Genomic DNA, 15,000 nt, shown 5'->3' with positions numbered 1-15,000 from the left:
GCATTTCCACTTAATTAAAAACACCCTTAAAGCAGCAATGTTTTAATCACTCCATTTTATTTACTCTCCTCCGGTGTCACTTATAATTGTAACTTTTTATTTTTTAATAATGAGGGATTTTTTTTTTCTCTGTGCATCACACAAAAAAGTGCTGTCGATAATTAGCAGTCTTCTGTTATTACTAGACTCAGGTGTCACAACTGTGTCTCATCCTCATTACAGTAAAAAATTTCACCTATCAGATTCATTATTGCTAGATAATGCGACTGAGAGCCTTAGCAGGCCCTCCAGAAAAGTAATTCAGCCGAGCAAAATTATCAGCTAATTATATTTAGAATCAAAAGCCCAACAACTATTTGCAGATAAATTGTATGAATTGAAGTGAATAGATCTGAATATTAAGATTCATAGATTTAGCAGATGATTTGTTAATTGGAATAAAAAGGTCATTTACTAGCCATTTTAACAATAGATCAATCGGAACTCTATTTATTATTTAACTAGTAGTGCTTAAGGATTGAAATGAAGAATAATTGTATTATTGTTATGATATTATATTTTTCTGGAAAAGGACAGAGATGGGTGGAAGTTGCAAAGCTTCCCTGTCCGTCTTCGGACTAAAGCCCGTGTCTGTGTGCTGGGGATGCTCTGCCCAGTTTGGTTTGATCTATAGGTCTTGGCGCCTGCAAGGCGTACAGTCTATAGCAAGACTTCTTGCGCTGTAGTAAGGACCTGTCAGAAAATGAATGTAAACTTCGGTGCGGAAAGGTAGAAAATGAGAATGCAAATAAGATCATTTGCAAATGAACGAATTCCAAATTTTAACTTTTATCCAGCAAACTACAGAGGCATTAAATTCTGATTTTACTAATTCATGATCCTGATAGAGGTTTTTCATAAGGGGAAATTGCATACTCAAGTGATGACTCAGATTGCATCTTGGCCTGCAGTTTTGTTCTAGGGAGCTGGTTGTTTTTTTTTTTTTTCATGCAGACGATATGATTAAAAAGCAAATATTTTAACATAACTTAGTGATCTGAGCTATTACTGAAATGTCCACAGTTTCACTCTTTTTTTTTTCTCCTAGATTAAAGAAAACTTTAAAAATCTATTTGCTTTGACATATGACACAATATTTAAGAACTGAAATCATCAATTAAATCACACATCAGAAACATTTCCCTTTGGTAAAAAATATAGTGCTAGACGATGTACACTTTGAAATTGTTGTTAATGTTTAAAATGCAATCTGAAGTGCATATGTTATTTAAAAAAAAAACATAAATTACAAATTTTAAAAGTTTATGAAAAAACCTAGCAATCATTGCTTAGCAAAAGCATTTGCAGAGGAATGTGTATCTTTGGGTTTTGTGGATGTGCGTAGTTTTCTAGCATGAAAGCTGAATATATTCTTTTTTTTTTTTTTTCCCCTGTTTAAAACTGAGTAGATCTAAAGGAAACAGAGCTCCTTCTGGGTGCCTGTAATAAAGCACCAAACCCGATATGCGTATGAAGGTAGCGAAAGCCTTTTGGATTGTCACTGAAAATAGAAAAGGTGAACGTTGACAAGATTTCAGATATTTTTTTCCGGGGTCTGAGGGGAACTGAAGTTAAAAATAAACTCTCGTATGGTCAACATGTTGGAGGAAATTCAAAGACTCTCATAAAATAAACATATTTTAAGAAGTGTTTTGAATTTCACTGTGTAATTTCTGGCCAACAGAAATTACAGTTGTATCTTTGGAGGGACATTATGTCAGATCAATGGTCAGTATGCAAAAAAAATAAACTGAAAACTTGATGCCTTAACCCGTTCAGTTATTAAAATGCAAACACGAAGAGAATAGCTTTTCTTTAGATTCACTGTGAGAAAACTTCGCGCCACCGTGTCGCAATTCTAAAATATTTCGGTTTGATGTTACAGGAGATATGTAAATTGTTCCTTGAAAAAAACACAAGTACAAAGCTCCGCACGCTTTGGCAATGGAATCTCGTCAGTAGTTATTAAAAAATACAACAGTTTATGTCCCGAAAAATAAAGGAAATTATCTGAAGCATGTGCATAAGCTACAATATCCCAGCCCGAAGGACGCTGCAAGTTGTTCCTAGGCTATATTTAACTGTAACCTTTGGAGTCTTAAAGTCGAAGGAGAATATCTGTTCTGCCAGGTAATGGTGATCGTGTGCATCGGTGTATACGTACACATATATCCAAACGTGCGCACGTATGCCCTTGTTTTTCTGCAGCATTATTAAGAAAAGCCGTCCATACTTCACCATGTTGTTACATGTGTCTGTCTGCTGATTATAAAATGTGTTAAACAGTATTTAAAAAACAAAAAAATGCAGAGCTGCGCTTTGATTTATTCAGCGAACAAAACATATGCTCGCTGTTCTGTTCTATGTAATTCATATGATCAATAAAATTTTCTTTAAAAAGAGCAACTTTGGCATTTAGAAGGATTATGCTGCTGGAGAAAAAAATGTTTCACTCTTGCTATATGTAGTCAACCTCAATGCTCTTGCACCGAAATCAGTTTTTGGCTCACTGACGTCTATTTTTGTGTATTTGTTATTTCTAATCTTCAGGGTCGAAGCTGTATTTTGCGGCTGTTATCCGCTGTGTCCCAAAGCCTTGGTGTACCCAGAGATATTTCCAGGTAGCTGCTTTGTTGCACATTCTTTTTGCTGAAACGTAATAACGTGATTCATGCTGAAATATAAAGTTTGAGAATAAACTTGAGCAAAAGCAATTGTTTATTTGGCAAGCCAACATGTTAGTGTTAAGGAAAATTTTATGTGTTTTAATACATTAGACGAAGTTTATATTTGCCATCTGTTCTTTTAAGATAACACAAAAGCAAGTTTTGAAATAGCATTCTTCATTGTTAGCATACACAACCCGTAATGATAGATTTTTGTTAAAAGGTCAGTGATGCTGCAATGGTTTGCAGATTTTTTTGATACACAGAAAAAAAAAAAACCCGAGGCCTGAAAATCACACCAAATTATTTAAACAATTTAATACTTAATAGCATGCAACTGCGGTACAGGATACACACTAATGTAGTACCAGTTCTTTGAAAAATCTCATCACTAAATGTATCACATATGCATTGTGTTACATTAGAATAATGTATTTTAATCACCCAAAGGAGATGTCTAAACAGCACAACTACACAGTCTTATTTAGCATTAAACATCCTTGTGAGCTGAGGTAACCTTATAAAATCATGCTTAAATAATGTAAAACACGAGGCGGCACAGAGCAATATGCATTTTTAATTAGTAAAGTGACTAATATCGAGTGTGTGCTTTGAGGTTTTTGTTTCATTAAAAATGTATCTGTTTTTCCTGCAGCTGAATATCTGTATTCTACACCTGAACAGCTTTTTAAAAGGCTTCAGAATTTCTGCAAGAGACCAGATATTGTAAGGAAACATCTCTATAAGGTAGTTGTTCAGAATAGTTTTACATGATATAATGCCATATTGAAGTACAAAGGAAAAAACCCCTTAAAAAAACAACATTTAATTAACATACTAATGTTTAAAGGAAACATGCTAGGGAGGGATATTAGTCGTTACACTAACAAGGATTAATTAAACTAGATGCCAGTTGTATTAACCTAGGTCTTATGAAATACGTGCACTTAATGCATGCGACATGCTTTTTTTTTAATTTATTGTTTTCTAAAATGACTGTCCTTTACATTTGGACCCAAGAGGCTTATAAAAATGAACTTGGATTAATGCAACTCATTAGTTTAAAAGGAAAATAAAAGAAAGATCCTACAATTATACTAATGAGGATAAGCTTACCTTCCTATCCTAATTTAATCTTCAGTCCTCAAAAAATGCAGGTGACTGGTATCAGGTAAGATTTCTCTGTCTTTTGGAATTATTTGAATTATTTTGATAATTATGATTATTTTAACTCTTTGCTTTTTAAGGTACGTTGAACATAAAAAAAGTTTATCGGAAGCATAATTTACTGTTACTTATCATGTCCTATTCTTTGCAGTTATTTACGTAGAGAAAGCGCAGTTTCAGTGGCAGACCCTCTGTTCAAGTTTTGATCGAGTGTTCAATGCTAGACCGACTTTCACTTTTTTAAGAGGTGTATTTATACTGCTAGGAGTCACACTTTTTTTTTTTTTTTTTAATTACGCAATTGTAGATGAAGCACTAAATTTTATATTGTGCCAGTGAAGAGCTATTGTTACACGATGCTGCTTTTAGAAAAATAACTGCTATTTTCTGCATGCTGATACGTAAACTTACAGCGGTTTAAGACTTTTACAGCCCTGGCTATGCCGTGGGCAGGTTGGATACACCTCACCCCTGCACGACAAAGGTATTCCAGGTTGCAAAAAACCTGAATTCAGCTGAAAGTCCTTAAAGGCTTGGGAGTGCATAGAAATGCTCCTGGTATTACCCATGCAATACAAATGTGGTCTTTTTAGCGTTCCCTGGCTGTCGCCGTCCAGGCACACTGTTAATGAGCAAGTCGAGTAATCTCCTGCTTAATTTGGAGGCTCATGCTGCCGGCAGACCTAACCTCATCTCGCCACCGTCCTCCCTCTGGGGACCAGAACGCGTTGGGTCTTGCTGTGTGTCGTCTGCCTCTCCACCCCTTCGCGCGCACATGGAGCGGGAGGAGCGAGGGTTTAGCCCACGCCTGACTTTTTCTGTGACCTAAAAATAGACATTTACATAATGATACATCAAAGATGATGTTGTTTCTGCAGGAAACAGTTAAACTTCAAGAAAAAAGGAGAGAACCAAAAATGCAATTTAACACCCAATTTCAAGCTCATTATCTTTCATTGTCTATTAACTTGGCAATGGTTCAGAAGGTAGCTCATAATAGTTTAAAATGCTGACTGAACACTTCCAGCGTTCAGCATTACTTCTTGAGTCAATAGTGCCGCAGAGTTATACATGGTGGCTTCAAAGGGAAAACAGTCCTTAAACGTTTACCTTGACACTTCCCAATGCTTCAAGTTCAGCTAACAGTTGCGTTCACGTGGATCTTCTCTCTACGGGTGGATCCCCAGCTCCTGGACAGAGCCACGGCGCACTCAAAATGGAAATAACGGTAGAGCAAATACTGATATAAAATAGCACGGGTTGAAAATGTGTGCACGAGCCCCATAAGCAAAACGCTGATTTTCTTTCCTTAAAAATACCCCTTGGGATGATTAGCAGGCAGAAGCTGAAAGTGGTTATCCCACCCCTCGTACACGTGCGCTATTGACAGCGCAGCCCCGTTCCCATCTCCTGAGCATTCGGACTGGGTGTCCACAGGTAGCCATTGAGCTGGATGGGGGATCGCTTTAAAATGAGTAAAAGCAGAGCCTAATCCAGAACCTGTGAGCACCAGAGAAAAGATCCCTGTTGTCTTTAATAGGCTTTGGATCAGCTCGGAGAATACTGTTAGAGTTGTCTTTTTGTAACTACACCCACGTATGCCAAGTCTTCCTTTCGCAATGAAACTATCCGCAAAACCTCCTAGCAAAACGCTAACTTAGATATGTGCTGTTAATGTAATTATAGTTGGAACGATGCTGCTTTTTGGGAAGCTGAAAAGAGTGAAATCGTGAAGGGTACGCAGCACTTCCACTGTATTTTCACTTTTTTCAGATCGGTATTATATTAGGTCTACTGTAGTGGAATAGAAGAGGCATCCCTAACACGTAGTGCGTACTAACTAGCTATTTTTCTTTCGGAAACCTTCCTGACATGCTCCCTGCCTGAAGTTCATAAAGTAGCTATGAAGTCTTGAAAGTAAAAGTGCTTTAGAAGCAAATAGTGCTTTTCTTTACTGGCTGGGGATTCTGCTTCGTAGATTGGGAAGTAATCATCATCAGAAGTACCTTGGCTTATCCTTTTACATATTGTTGGGGTTTTAGTACTAAGGCTAGCTGTAATAGTTAGACAGCGGTCTAATTAAAAAGGCAGTTTATTCCTTCAGTTGTCCTCAGTGCTTGTGCCGACAAAGTTAGGGGCAAAAGGGAGATAAACGGCAGCGGGGCAGTCAGGTTAGGGAGCCGGGCACAGCGAATATCCCTGTGAAAATGCGCAGATCGGGACGTTAAACTGCAATAGCTTAACTCGACACAGCAGATCCATGCTGGCAGATTTTTAAAAATGTCCATTACGTAAGCACCTATGAAAACCTTTCCAAATGATGTATTACTTACCCTGCGTATTCTCACAGCACCCAAGGCTGGCTCATTTGCATTTCGACATTGCCTTCCACCAGTTATTAACAGAAGATTGAGATGAGTGGAAAGCAAACCTCATTTGTTATCAATTATTTGTTCTGTTCCAGTTTTATGGGATCAAACGTTGCTCTCTGGTTCTGGGTATTTGTGGTTACCAAAGCAAGAGCCAGAATGAAGCAAGTAATGACAACAGGGCATCGGTTTCTGTCGGAATACGCTGTAAGACCTGTCAGTGTTTGCAAGCTCCCTATATAGTAGATTTAAAATTAAAAAAAAAAAAAAAAAAAAAATATAGGGCAAAGCATTTGTTTCTGCATTATTTTCTTTAAGTTTACCTTTCAGTTCCCTCACTTCAGTTTCTTAATTTAAAACAGCATGTATAAAGAGTATACAGTGGAAAGGGACAAGAAGAGTTGCCAAAAGCCAGGCATGGAAGGAGCTGACAACTTTAAATAATCTCTCCCAGCCCTCCCAGCTGAATGAGTGCTGGTTGACATGCTGTCAGCTTCAGTTCCTACAGAAAAATCCTACTCTCACTCATGCTTGTTTAACGGAGAAAAGAATTTGGCCCACTTTCTGACATTCATCTTCTCATTTCCATCACACTACAGAAGCTCACCTGCCTATGAAAAGACACATGGCGTGATTTTTTTTTTTTTTTTTCTTTCTTACACCACTGTAGAAGGAAGTCTGCTGAATTCAAAGGGATTAAACTGCTGTAAAATCAAATTAAGATCCCAGTTAGACCGTAGACATCTGAATTGTTTCCAGTCTCAAGATTTGGCTGTAGAGGGCGGTTCTAACAAAACTTTCTTTTTTTTCTTTTTTCCTTTTCTTTTTGCTCTGATTTGAGATAAAGCAGTATCTTTGGTATTTCAGGAAAACACGTAGGAGGGAAAACTGCCCCTGGTCCAGCTTTAATATTTAGGAAGGTAGCAGGAGGCATTCTCAGCCTAAGGATACGGGGCGCTGGACACGTGAGGATGTGGGGGAGCCTCACGCCAGATGTCCCACCAGCCGCTCAGCCCTGCTGCAAGGAGCAGTAGTCGTTCGTCGTTCCTGTACAGGCCCTTATCCTTACCCAGTCCCCAACAAAACTCCACGAGAAATTCGTTTTTCTGTAAGGATGCTAACTGCCACTCTGGATCAGTGCGCCATGTGTTTGGTACCATGTTTTTGATAGTGGTGAGCATGGGATGTTTGGCTGACATTAAAGGTCTTCTCTTTATCTTTTAGAGTTAGAGATTGGTCCTAACCCTGGATTTGGAGATTTTATCATCTTTCATAATCTTCCTCTAGTATGAAGTATTGCGAGGCTGTACGTAATAGTTCTCCCTTTGACATTCGGGCCCTTGGAACCCCCTGTTCTTGTCTTTCACGTCCTCCTGTAGCAAAGCGGTTCATCATATGTTTACAGCGTTAAAAGCATTTCCTCCAGTCGGCTCAGGGTTTCCCCACCTTCCGTTGAGTGTCTTGTTCTGGAGTTGGTTGCCTGGAAGCAGAACCTCCCCATCCATCTTTTCTATACCATTCATTATTTTATAAACATTTGCCAAACTCTTCCAGTACCCCAGTCTTCTCAGTCTCTCTTCGTGAATGTTATTCTGTGTTTACATTCTTATCTTCATCATTCAAAACCATTTTGATGCTTGAGAGCTGTTTTTGTGCTGGTGTGATCGTTACTTCACAGAGTATTCTAGGCCATGCCATCAGTTTATGTGATGTGTTGTACCTTGATAATTTTCATCCTGTTCCTTATGGAGCCATACTGTTTACTTTTTAACGGTGAACGTATATTGAGCAGATGTTTGCTTACAGTGTTCTCCAGATCTTTTGTCCTGAGCTGATAAAGTTAATTTAGAGCTCTATAGGATGTGCAAATAGTACAAATGTTTCCAGCAGAGCATGTTTGCAGGGAAGAAAGAAGGCATTGTATGGAATTTGTGCTTTGCCTGGTTGGCATTAGGTGCAGGTCAGAAGGAGGTTGGAAGCACAAGTGGGAAACTTGTGTTTGCCTCTTGAGATGCTTGGTTTCCAGTGAGCGTAATTTAAAATGGTTTCAGAGATGGTCTAGATCTCCTTCTCAGAGCCTGTACGGGAAGGTTATAGCAGCCTGGGAACTCTGGAGTGCAGCGCGCTGTGTCCATGCTCTCCCATCTCTGTGTCATGGCATCCTAAGTAAAATGTATATAACATAAGGATTTCTTATATGAAAGAAAACTTTGGTTACTTATTTAGAACACAGAATCATGGAGTAATTTAGGAAGGGACCTCTGGAGGTCATCTGGTCAGCTTCTGCTCAAAGCAGGGCCAGCTTCGAAGTAGGATCTAACTTCAAAGTTGGATTAAGTTGCTCAGGGTCATATCCAGGTTAGGCTGAATTCTTGGCATTTTTCATTCCCACATGTATGGCTAGCACAGGTGAAATCCAGCTAGCTTAGGAGGTTTGCACAGGTGGGAAGATCTGCTGGATTGTTTGGACAAGTGGGACACAATTTAAGCATTTTGGGTCAACCTTAGGTCTTCAAGCAGCACGTGGGTGTGGAAGCAGCTGTGGTAGAGTAAGGTCTGCCAGCTAATGGGGATCCTCACTGTGGAAGAAATAAGCTAGCAGGTAGGGTGTTGAAATTGCCTGCTAGGTCATTCTGGGATCCAGCCATACATATGTAGACATATATGCATATACACACATATATATGTATGTGTCCTGCGTCTCAACTTCTCCCAGGGCTTGCCTTGCTCTTGGCTGAGATACATATCTAGGAGATTTCAGCTCTCTGAAAATGTTGGTCTATAGCTCGTAGCAGTTGGCTGCACTTGCAGAGCAGGAAGAAAGCGTTCATTAAGCAGTTACGTGTGCATCTTTCAGCAAAAACACCAGGACTTTGAACTTTTTATTACAACAATATTAGATAGCTTGCAATTTAGTTTTAGAAGGTAAATGAAAACTGGCAGATGAACCACAGCCGCTGCAAAAAGGTAGATGGAGAAACGGGTCAAAGGAAATATGATGGACTTTGAAAGAAAAGCTGCAAAAAGCATGAAAACTTCCCCCCCCCGCCCCCCAGTAAAGTATATTCAAATTACCTCGAGAAAGAAAGCCTGAAACTGTTTTCCTACTGTTGTAGTTGTTCAGTGTGTTCTGAACCATCCTATGCAAGGTACCCACCGGGGTATCTTGCACAGATTCGCATCCAACATTTTTGTTTAAAGACAGAAAGAACGAAATGAGTTTTAAGAGGCTGATATATGAAACTTCAGAACACACCAGTTTGTTCAGGGAAATACTGTTACTCTACTGAGGAGTGTTACAGAGCTCTGACTGGGGCCTCAAGGTGCACCCAATTCGTGTAAACCAATGCTGTCTTTTGATGGTGGTTTCCAAAGGTGCTTGGAGTTTGAAAGTTGACCTCCAAAAGTAATTACTACAAGCTGCTTTCCACCTTGATTCTTCCCCAAAACTCACTCACAGAGGGAAGGAGCTGGGTCACAGAGCAAAGCTGACCCGATACAAATTAGCTCTGTAAATCACTCTGCTGTCTTGCCTGCCAAATCTCAGGTTTTGTGCGGAATAATAGTCTCTAATCCTTAATTTTGTTAAGATAATTTTTTAAAAAGTGCACAAAATGTATGCCAAATCAGTACTGTCTGCTTGAACTCCAACTGTCCTGAAACAGCAGGTCTGAATGGATGTACAGTCCTTATTAAATTCTAAAAGTTAACTCTGAAGTCTAATGATGGCAGAGTAGATATTCATTACTTTGGTTCTGCTCTTAGGACACAAGAAACAAAAAAGTTGATTATATCATAAAGAATACTGTACTGCTACTGACATCTTATTATGCTGCCTGTTCTTCATGGGGAGACCTTGCTTTATGTGAAAACTTTGCTTCTCTTGACAATTTTCTCTCTGCATATTTAGGAACTGTTGACTGAATCACTATTCCTTGAAAAAACGCGTGCCCAGACCTTTGCAGAGTTATCACCCCCAAAAAAAGGAGCTGAGTTCATTCTCTCCAAGGTTACTCTAAAATAAGGCCCAGAAGCCAGACCGATGATGGTCAAGCAGGGGAATTACGCCCTCACTCCTGCCAGTTCTTGGTTCTGCCATGTCTGAGGGTGAGAGGGGCAGGTCGGTCCCCGCGGGTGCTCAGTCCTTGGCGTATCCGCCAAGACCACCAGTAAAGCAGAGGGACGTTTGATAGTGCTCACCCAGGAGCAAATAACCTGGGTCTGCCGACCAGCTTACCTGTCTTAAAAAAAAAAAAAAGGAATTACGCCCTCACTCCTGCCAGTTCTTGGTTCTGCCATGTCTGAGGGTGAGAGGGGCAGGTCGGTCCCCGCGGGTGCTCAGTCCTTGGCGTATCCGCCAAGACCACCAGTAAAGCAGAGGGACGTTTGATAGTGCTCACCCAGGAGCAAATAACCTGGGTCTGCCGACCAGCTTACCTGTCTTAAAAAAAAAAAAAAAACGCTGAATTCACCCCGTTTCCAAATGATGCTGCGTAAGCGTTCTCCGACCAACTCCCTTCCACCGCTCCTGAAATCCCGGGCGTTGCAGAGTGAGACGAGAGACGTCCCTTCCGTGTCCCGGCATCTAACGCGGCTTCGTGCGCTTTTCTCTTCTGCTTCCTCGTAGGGCGAGACGGCTGGGTTTTCTTGGGCAGCGCTCGGCGGTAAATTCAGGTCTCTGCTCGCAGCAGAACCAAGGGAAGATTTGTGACAGATGGGGCTAAGTCACAAACTTGCAGCCTCAGGCAGAATTGTGGAAGTTTCCAGAGTGTGCCCATATTTACCTGATCAGAGAGAAAAGAAAATCTGCAGAGGAAGCCGAGCCTGGCTGCTTGTCATAGCTGACACAGAGCCATCTGCCACAAACCTGTGGCGGCTTCAGATCTCCAATCCCTGCCACCACCCCAGCTCAAATTAAATACAGATTCTTAGAGACGTTATGATGGTTACACATGTCCTCGGCATCACATGCAGGAGACTGTTCAAAAAAAATATGTGGCCTGTTGTATAACCGCACTCATGTATCCCATATGTGGTGCCACATTGAATTTCCGGTTGAATCTGTTTTTATCCTTTGTACTGGATGACATGGTGCCTGACATGGTGCTTGAATTCTTTCTTTTCGCCGACACGATGGCAGCCAAGCTGCAGCTTCAAACGCTCACACTTGGCTGAGTTTCTACCTAGGTTGCCAGGTTATCATTGGAGCCTTATTGTGTCCTCAAAGGGCCACAGGGCCTGAAAGGAGGATCCGAACGCTGCCGGACTAATTGGGCAGCCATCTCCGGGTTGTTTGGAGGCAAAGGGCTGCTTTAGCACTTTTTTTTTTTTTTTTTTTGCAAATTAATGACTCTCTGGCACAGGGGTTTTTAAGTGAAGGTATTAATAAGGGGTCTGGCAGGTAATCCCATGATTCGCGGAGTTACATTTGCATTTAATTAATCTTAAGAAAGCTGAAAGATAAACAGCTGTAATTCAAACTAGCATGGGAAATATGCTACATGGTGCCATCTATCCGATAAAATGAAAGCCGAGACACTTGTTTTATTTCTCTCAAGGATGGTGAACAAACAGATAACAGTCAAAATACTTCCAATAAAAACCAGTAGTTTAAATGTAACGGCAGTTCATCAAGAATCTTTGCATCCAGTTACAAATACAGTCTTTTAAAGATAAATCACTTATGATTCCAACAGTCAAGCTGCTATATTTGTTGATGTAAAATGTTTTGAAGATGTAGATTGTACAATAAATTTTTAATAAAGTGCCCACTGCAATTTTTAATTAGCATATCTCATTCATGTATAAGTGTGTACATCTATCTGTATGTTTATCACTATGCATATCCTTGTGTCAGAGTCAATGAATGCAATTGTGTCTTTATCTGATGAAGTAGAATCTGTTTTGCAAGTGATAATAAAACGTTATGACAATTCCAAGATTTTCAAGTCCGCTCTGGGAAGAAGCAAGAAGAGGACTCTCGGTAAGGCGTTACGATGCGGTAAGACCTCTCTTTGCGGACAGCTATGGTTTCAGCTTCCTTCGCATCGGGCAGGGTAGCTCTTCTCCCCGTCCCAGCAGGTTGTCACCTGGTAGCAGACATCTGCATCTTTCCTTTGCCCGAGCACCGTCCACAGCAGGTGAAAGGTGCGGGCCGCTCCCCCTCCGCACACGTGCCTTCTGACGCCGCCAAGATGCTGAACTGCCCTTTTTCAGTGTGAGAGAGAGCATGCGATACCTCTCTTTAAAATTATTCCACTAAGCAATCAAAAAACCCGTGGGAGGTCCAATGGTAAGTGTTGGGATATTTTCCTAGCACTGCAGAGCTGTAATTTTGCAGTCATCTTCTGTCTTGTACGCTGGTTCCCCCTCATTTCTGCTCAACCAAAGCCCGTCTTGGGTCTAGGCGTTTAACGTGGTTGAGTAGAAGTGGTCTTCTGAAGACAGCGTGGGTAGGTGCAGTGGTCATACTTGGTAGAGCCAAGTAACAGGACTACCTCGCACTTCTTATCGGAGTGTATCATAAATGTTCACTGATGTTATCACACCTTGCACTGGCAAGAGCAAGGGTTTTTTGCCTTTACTGATGGGGAAACTGAGGCACGGTACAATTAAAGCGAAGCGGTTCAAGTTTCACAGTGGGTTGGGAAAGAGGAGATGCTGTCACGTTGCGCTAGGGCTTGTTTTAGTGAACAGACTCAACACACCAAAGCTCTGTGGTGTCGAGTGGAAGACTCCTGCCGTCCTCAGTGCACACCCTGAGCAGGCCCACGACTGGAGGAGGTCTCACCCAGCTCCTTGGCGAAGTGATGCTCTGCTTTGGTTTACTTATTGATCCGTGATGCTTTAACCATACCCAGCTCGGTCTGTTAAGCCAGGCTTCATCTTGATGGAAAATTTTCCCTCCAAGTTAAGAACCCACGCAAATAACATTTTATAATAGAAACAGTGTGAGAACTTTAATTGCAGGGTAATAAATAGCAAGGCTGCATTATCTTCTGCTAGTTCTTTGCATTCTTAGCGAAGATACACAGCTGCTCTAGAGCAAGGATGAAAATGTCCTTAGCGCATCTCCTAGGACCTCCAGGTTGGCCTCATGCTGGGGACCACCCTGGCCTGTTTCGAGGTTCTCGCTCAGGAGGGTGAGGAAGGACTTCCAGGTAGTCGGAGGCGATACTTCCCCCGAGGCCGTCTTCCCCCCGCCAGCCCGCTGTAGACTGAAACAACCTGAGGAGTTTTGCCTCGCGGTTTCTGAAGATCAAACGAGACGGGCGCTCCGCGCTGCTTCATTTAAAGCCTTCACTTCAAAAGGTCAGAGAGACAAATTGGGATCTCGGTCCCGTTGTTCCTACACACATGAGTAAGCGGTGAATGCAGAGACCTAATCTTATGAATAAAATGACAGAATTAGCCCTTGACTTACTTTCATATTTATTGATGTTTCACCTGCATTGACACAGCAACTGCAAGCGCTTTGATACAAGTTTCGGTGCAGAGTTAAAGCCGAACGGGTTTTCCCGACTCCTGCCAGTCTCACCAGGCAGCGCTCCGACCAGACAGCTCCTTGCCTCCTGCATCCGTAACAGGCCAGGCACCTAATCCTACAATCCTTTTGTCTTAGTATTTGAGATCACAGGAAACACAGGTTTATTCCACATGAGAATTGTCTTTTCCCATATAATAGAAAAGAAAATCCTAAAATAACTAGGGAATTTTGTAGCAAACCGTTTCCAGCATTCCTAGCCCTGCTCTGGTCGTGCTGCAGGCACCGCGAGGAGCCGTGGTACAGACTGGCTTCCATCCGTGTTTGCAGCATCGAGACCTCTGACTTAGCTCAAAGCTGTTCTGAATTAGGAGGCTAGATTTTTCTAATTGCATTTTTAAAGACCGAGCCAGCAGTTCATTAGAAATCATGGAGCAAATTCTGCTTCTCTATTACACCAATATAAATCTTGAATGAATTTATATCAGGATAACTGGGAGGGTAGAATGTACCTCCCATATTGTTCCTCGGATTATTAAAAGTTAAAGGGCCTTGAAAATTAAATTCACCTTTCCCCATTCAAGCTGTTTACTCTCTGTTTTTTATTCCAGTAAGGACAGTTGAAATGAATTAGTCAGTCTCATTTCTGCTCGTAGTCACTTTTAAGTTTTGTTCTCATGTACTAGCCCAAGACTAGTTTGTGTGGAAAGGACTGGAGGGCATTTTCTTTCAAACAAATTGTTTTCATGGGAATAATTTCCTAGAATTATATTAAAACCTTTCCATGAATCCCTGATTTTGCAAAAAATATTTTCCTTCTTATATATCCTTGATTTGGGGGACTTTGCAATTCTTTATTTGCAGATATAAATGAGCACCTTAATGAAAGTCCCTGAGAATTTTACCCTCTAATAGGCTAACCTTATTTAACTGAAATACTTTTTAAATGATTCAGTCTGGTGAGCGAGGCTTCGTCTTGAAGGAAAATTTTGCCTCTGAGTTATGAACCCTTGCAAATAAGGTTTTATAATAGAAACACTGTCAGAACTTTAATTATAGGGTCATAAATAGCAATGCTGCATTATCTTCTGATATTTCTTTACATTCTTAGCGAATATACACAGCTGTTGCTGGAAAACTGATAATCAAGTGCTATATAACTGCGTTACAACTTATCACCCACCCTCCGTGGAAGAAGCAGCAGCACCAGCGAGCGCTTGACGGGGAGGAGGCAGCGGGAAGCGGCGGCGGGAGCGCAGGGATGGGGCGGCCGGGG

The 15,000-nt window shown here is 41.2% G+C and overlaps 1 protein-coding gene across 2 annotated transcripts in view; it reads left to right on the top strand.

The window, feature by feature from the left end:
- GTDC1 (glycosyltransferase-like domain containing 1) overlaps positions 1 to 12,025 on the top strand; it is a 125,425-nt gene extending 113,400 nt beyond the window's left edge. For both annotated transcript variants that reach the window (XM_009585380.1, XM_009585379.1), the window contains 3 exons: positions 2,590 to 2,660; positions 3,361 to 3,452; positions 10,869 to 12,025. In XM_009585380.1, the coding sequence (XP_009583675.1) occupies positions 2,590 to 2,660; positions 3,361 to 3,452; positions 10,869 to 10,952 (247 nt within the window). In that variant the 3' untranslated portion in view covers positions 10,953 to 12,025. The remainder of the gene's footprint in view (positions 1 to 2,589; positions 2,661 to 3,360; positions 3,453 to 10,868) is intronic.
- The last annotated feature ends 2,975 nt before the right edge of the window (positions 12,026 to 15,000 follow it).

The sequence above is a fragment of the Fulmarus glacialis genome, unplaced genomic scaffold (assembly GCF_000690835.1).
Source record: "Fulmarus glacialis isolate BGI_N327 unplaced genomic scaffold, ASM69083v1 scaffold1729, whole genome shotgun sequence".
In the NCBI taxonomy this organism is placed as follows: domain Eukaryota; kingdom Metazoa; phylum Chordata; class Aves; order Procellariiformes; family Procellariidae; genus Fulmarus; species Fulmarus glacialis.
Note: the sequence above shows the minus strand (reverse complement) of the source record. Positions and strands in the feature narration are given on the sequence as shown.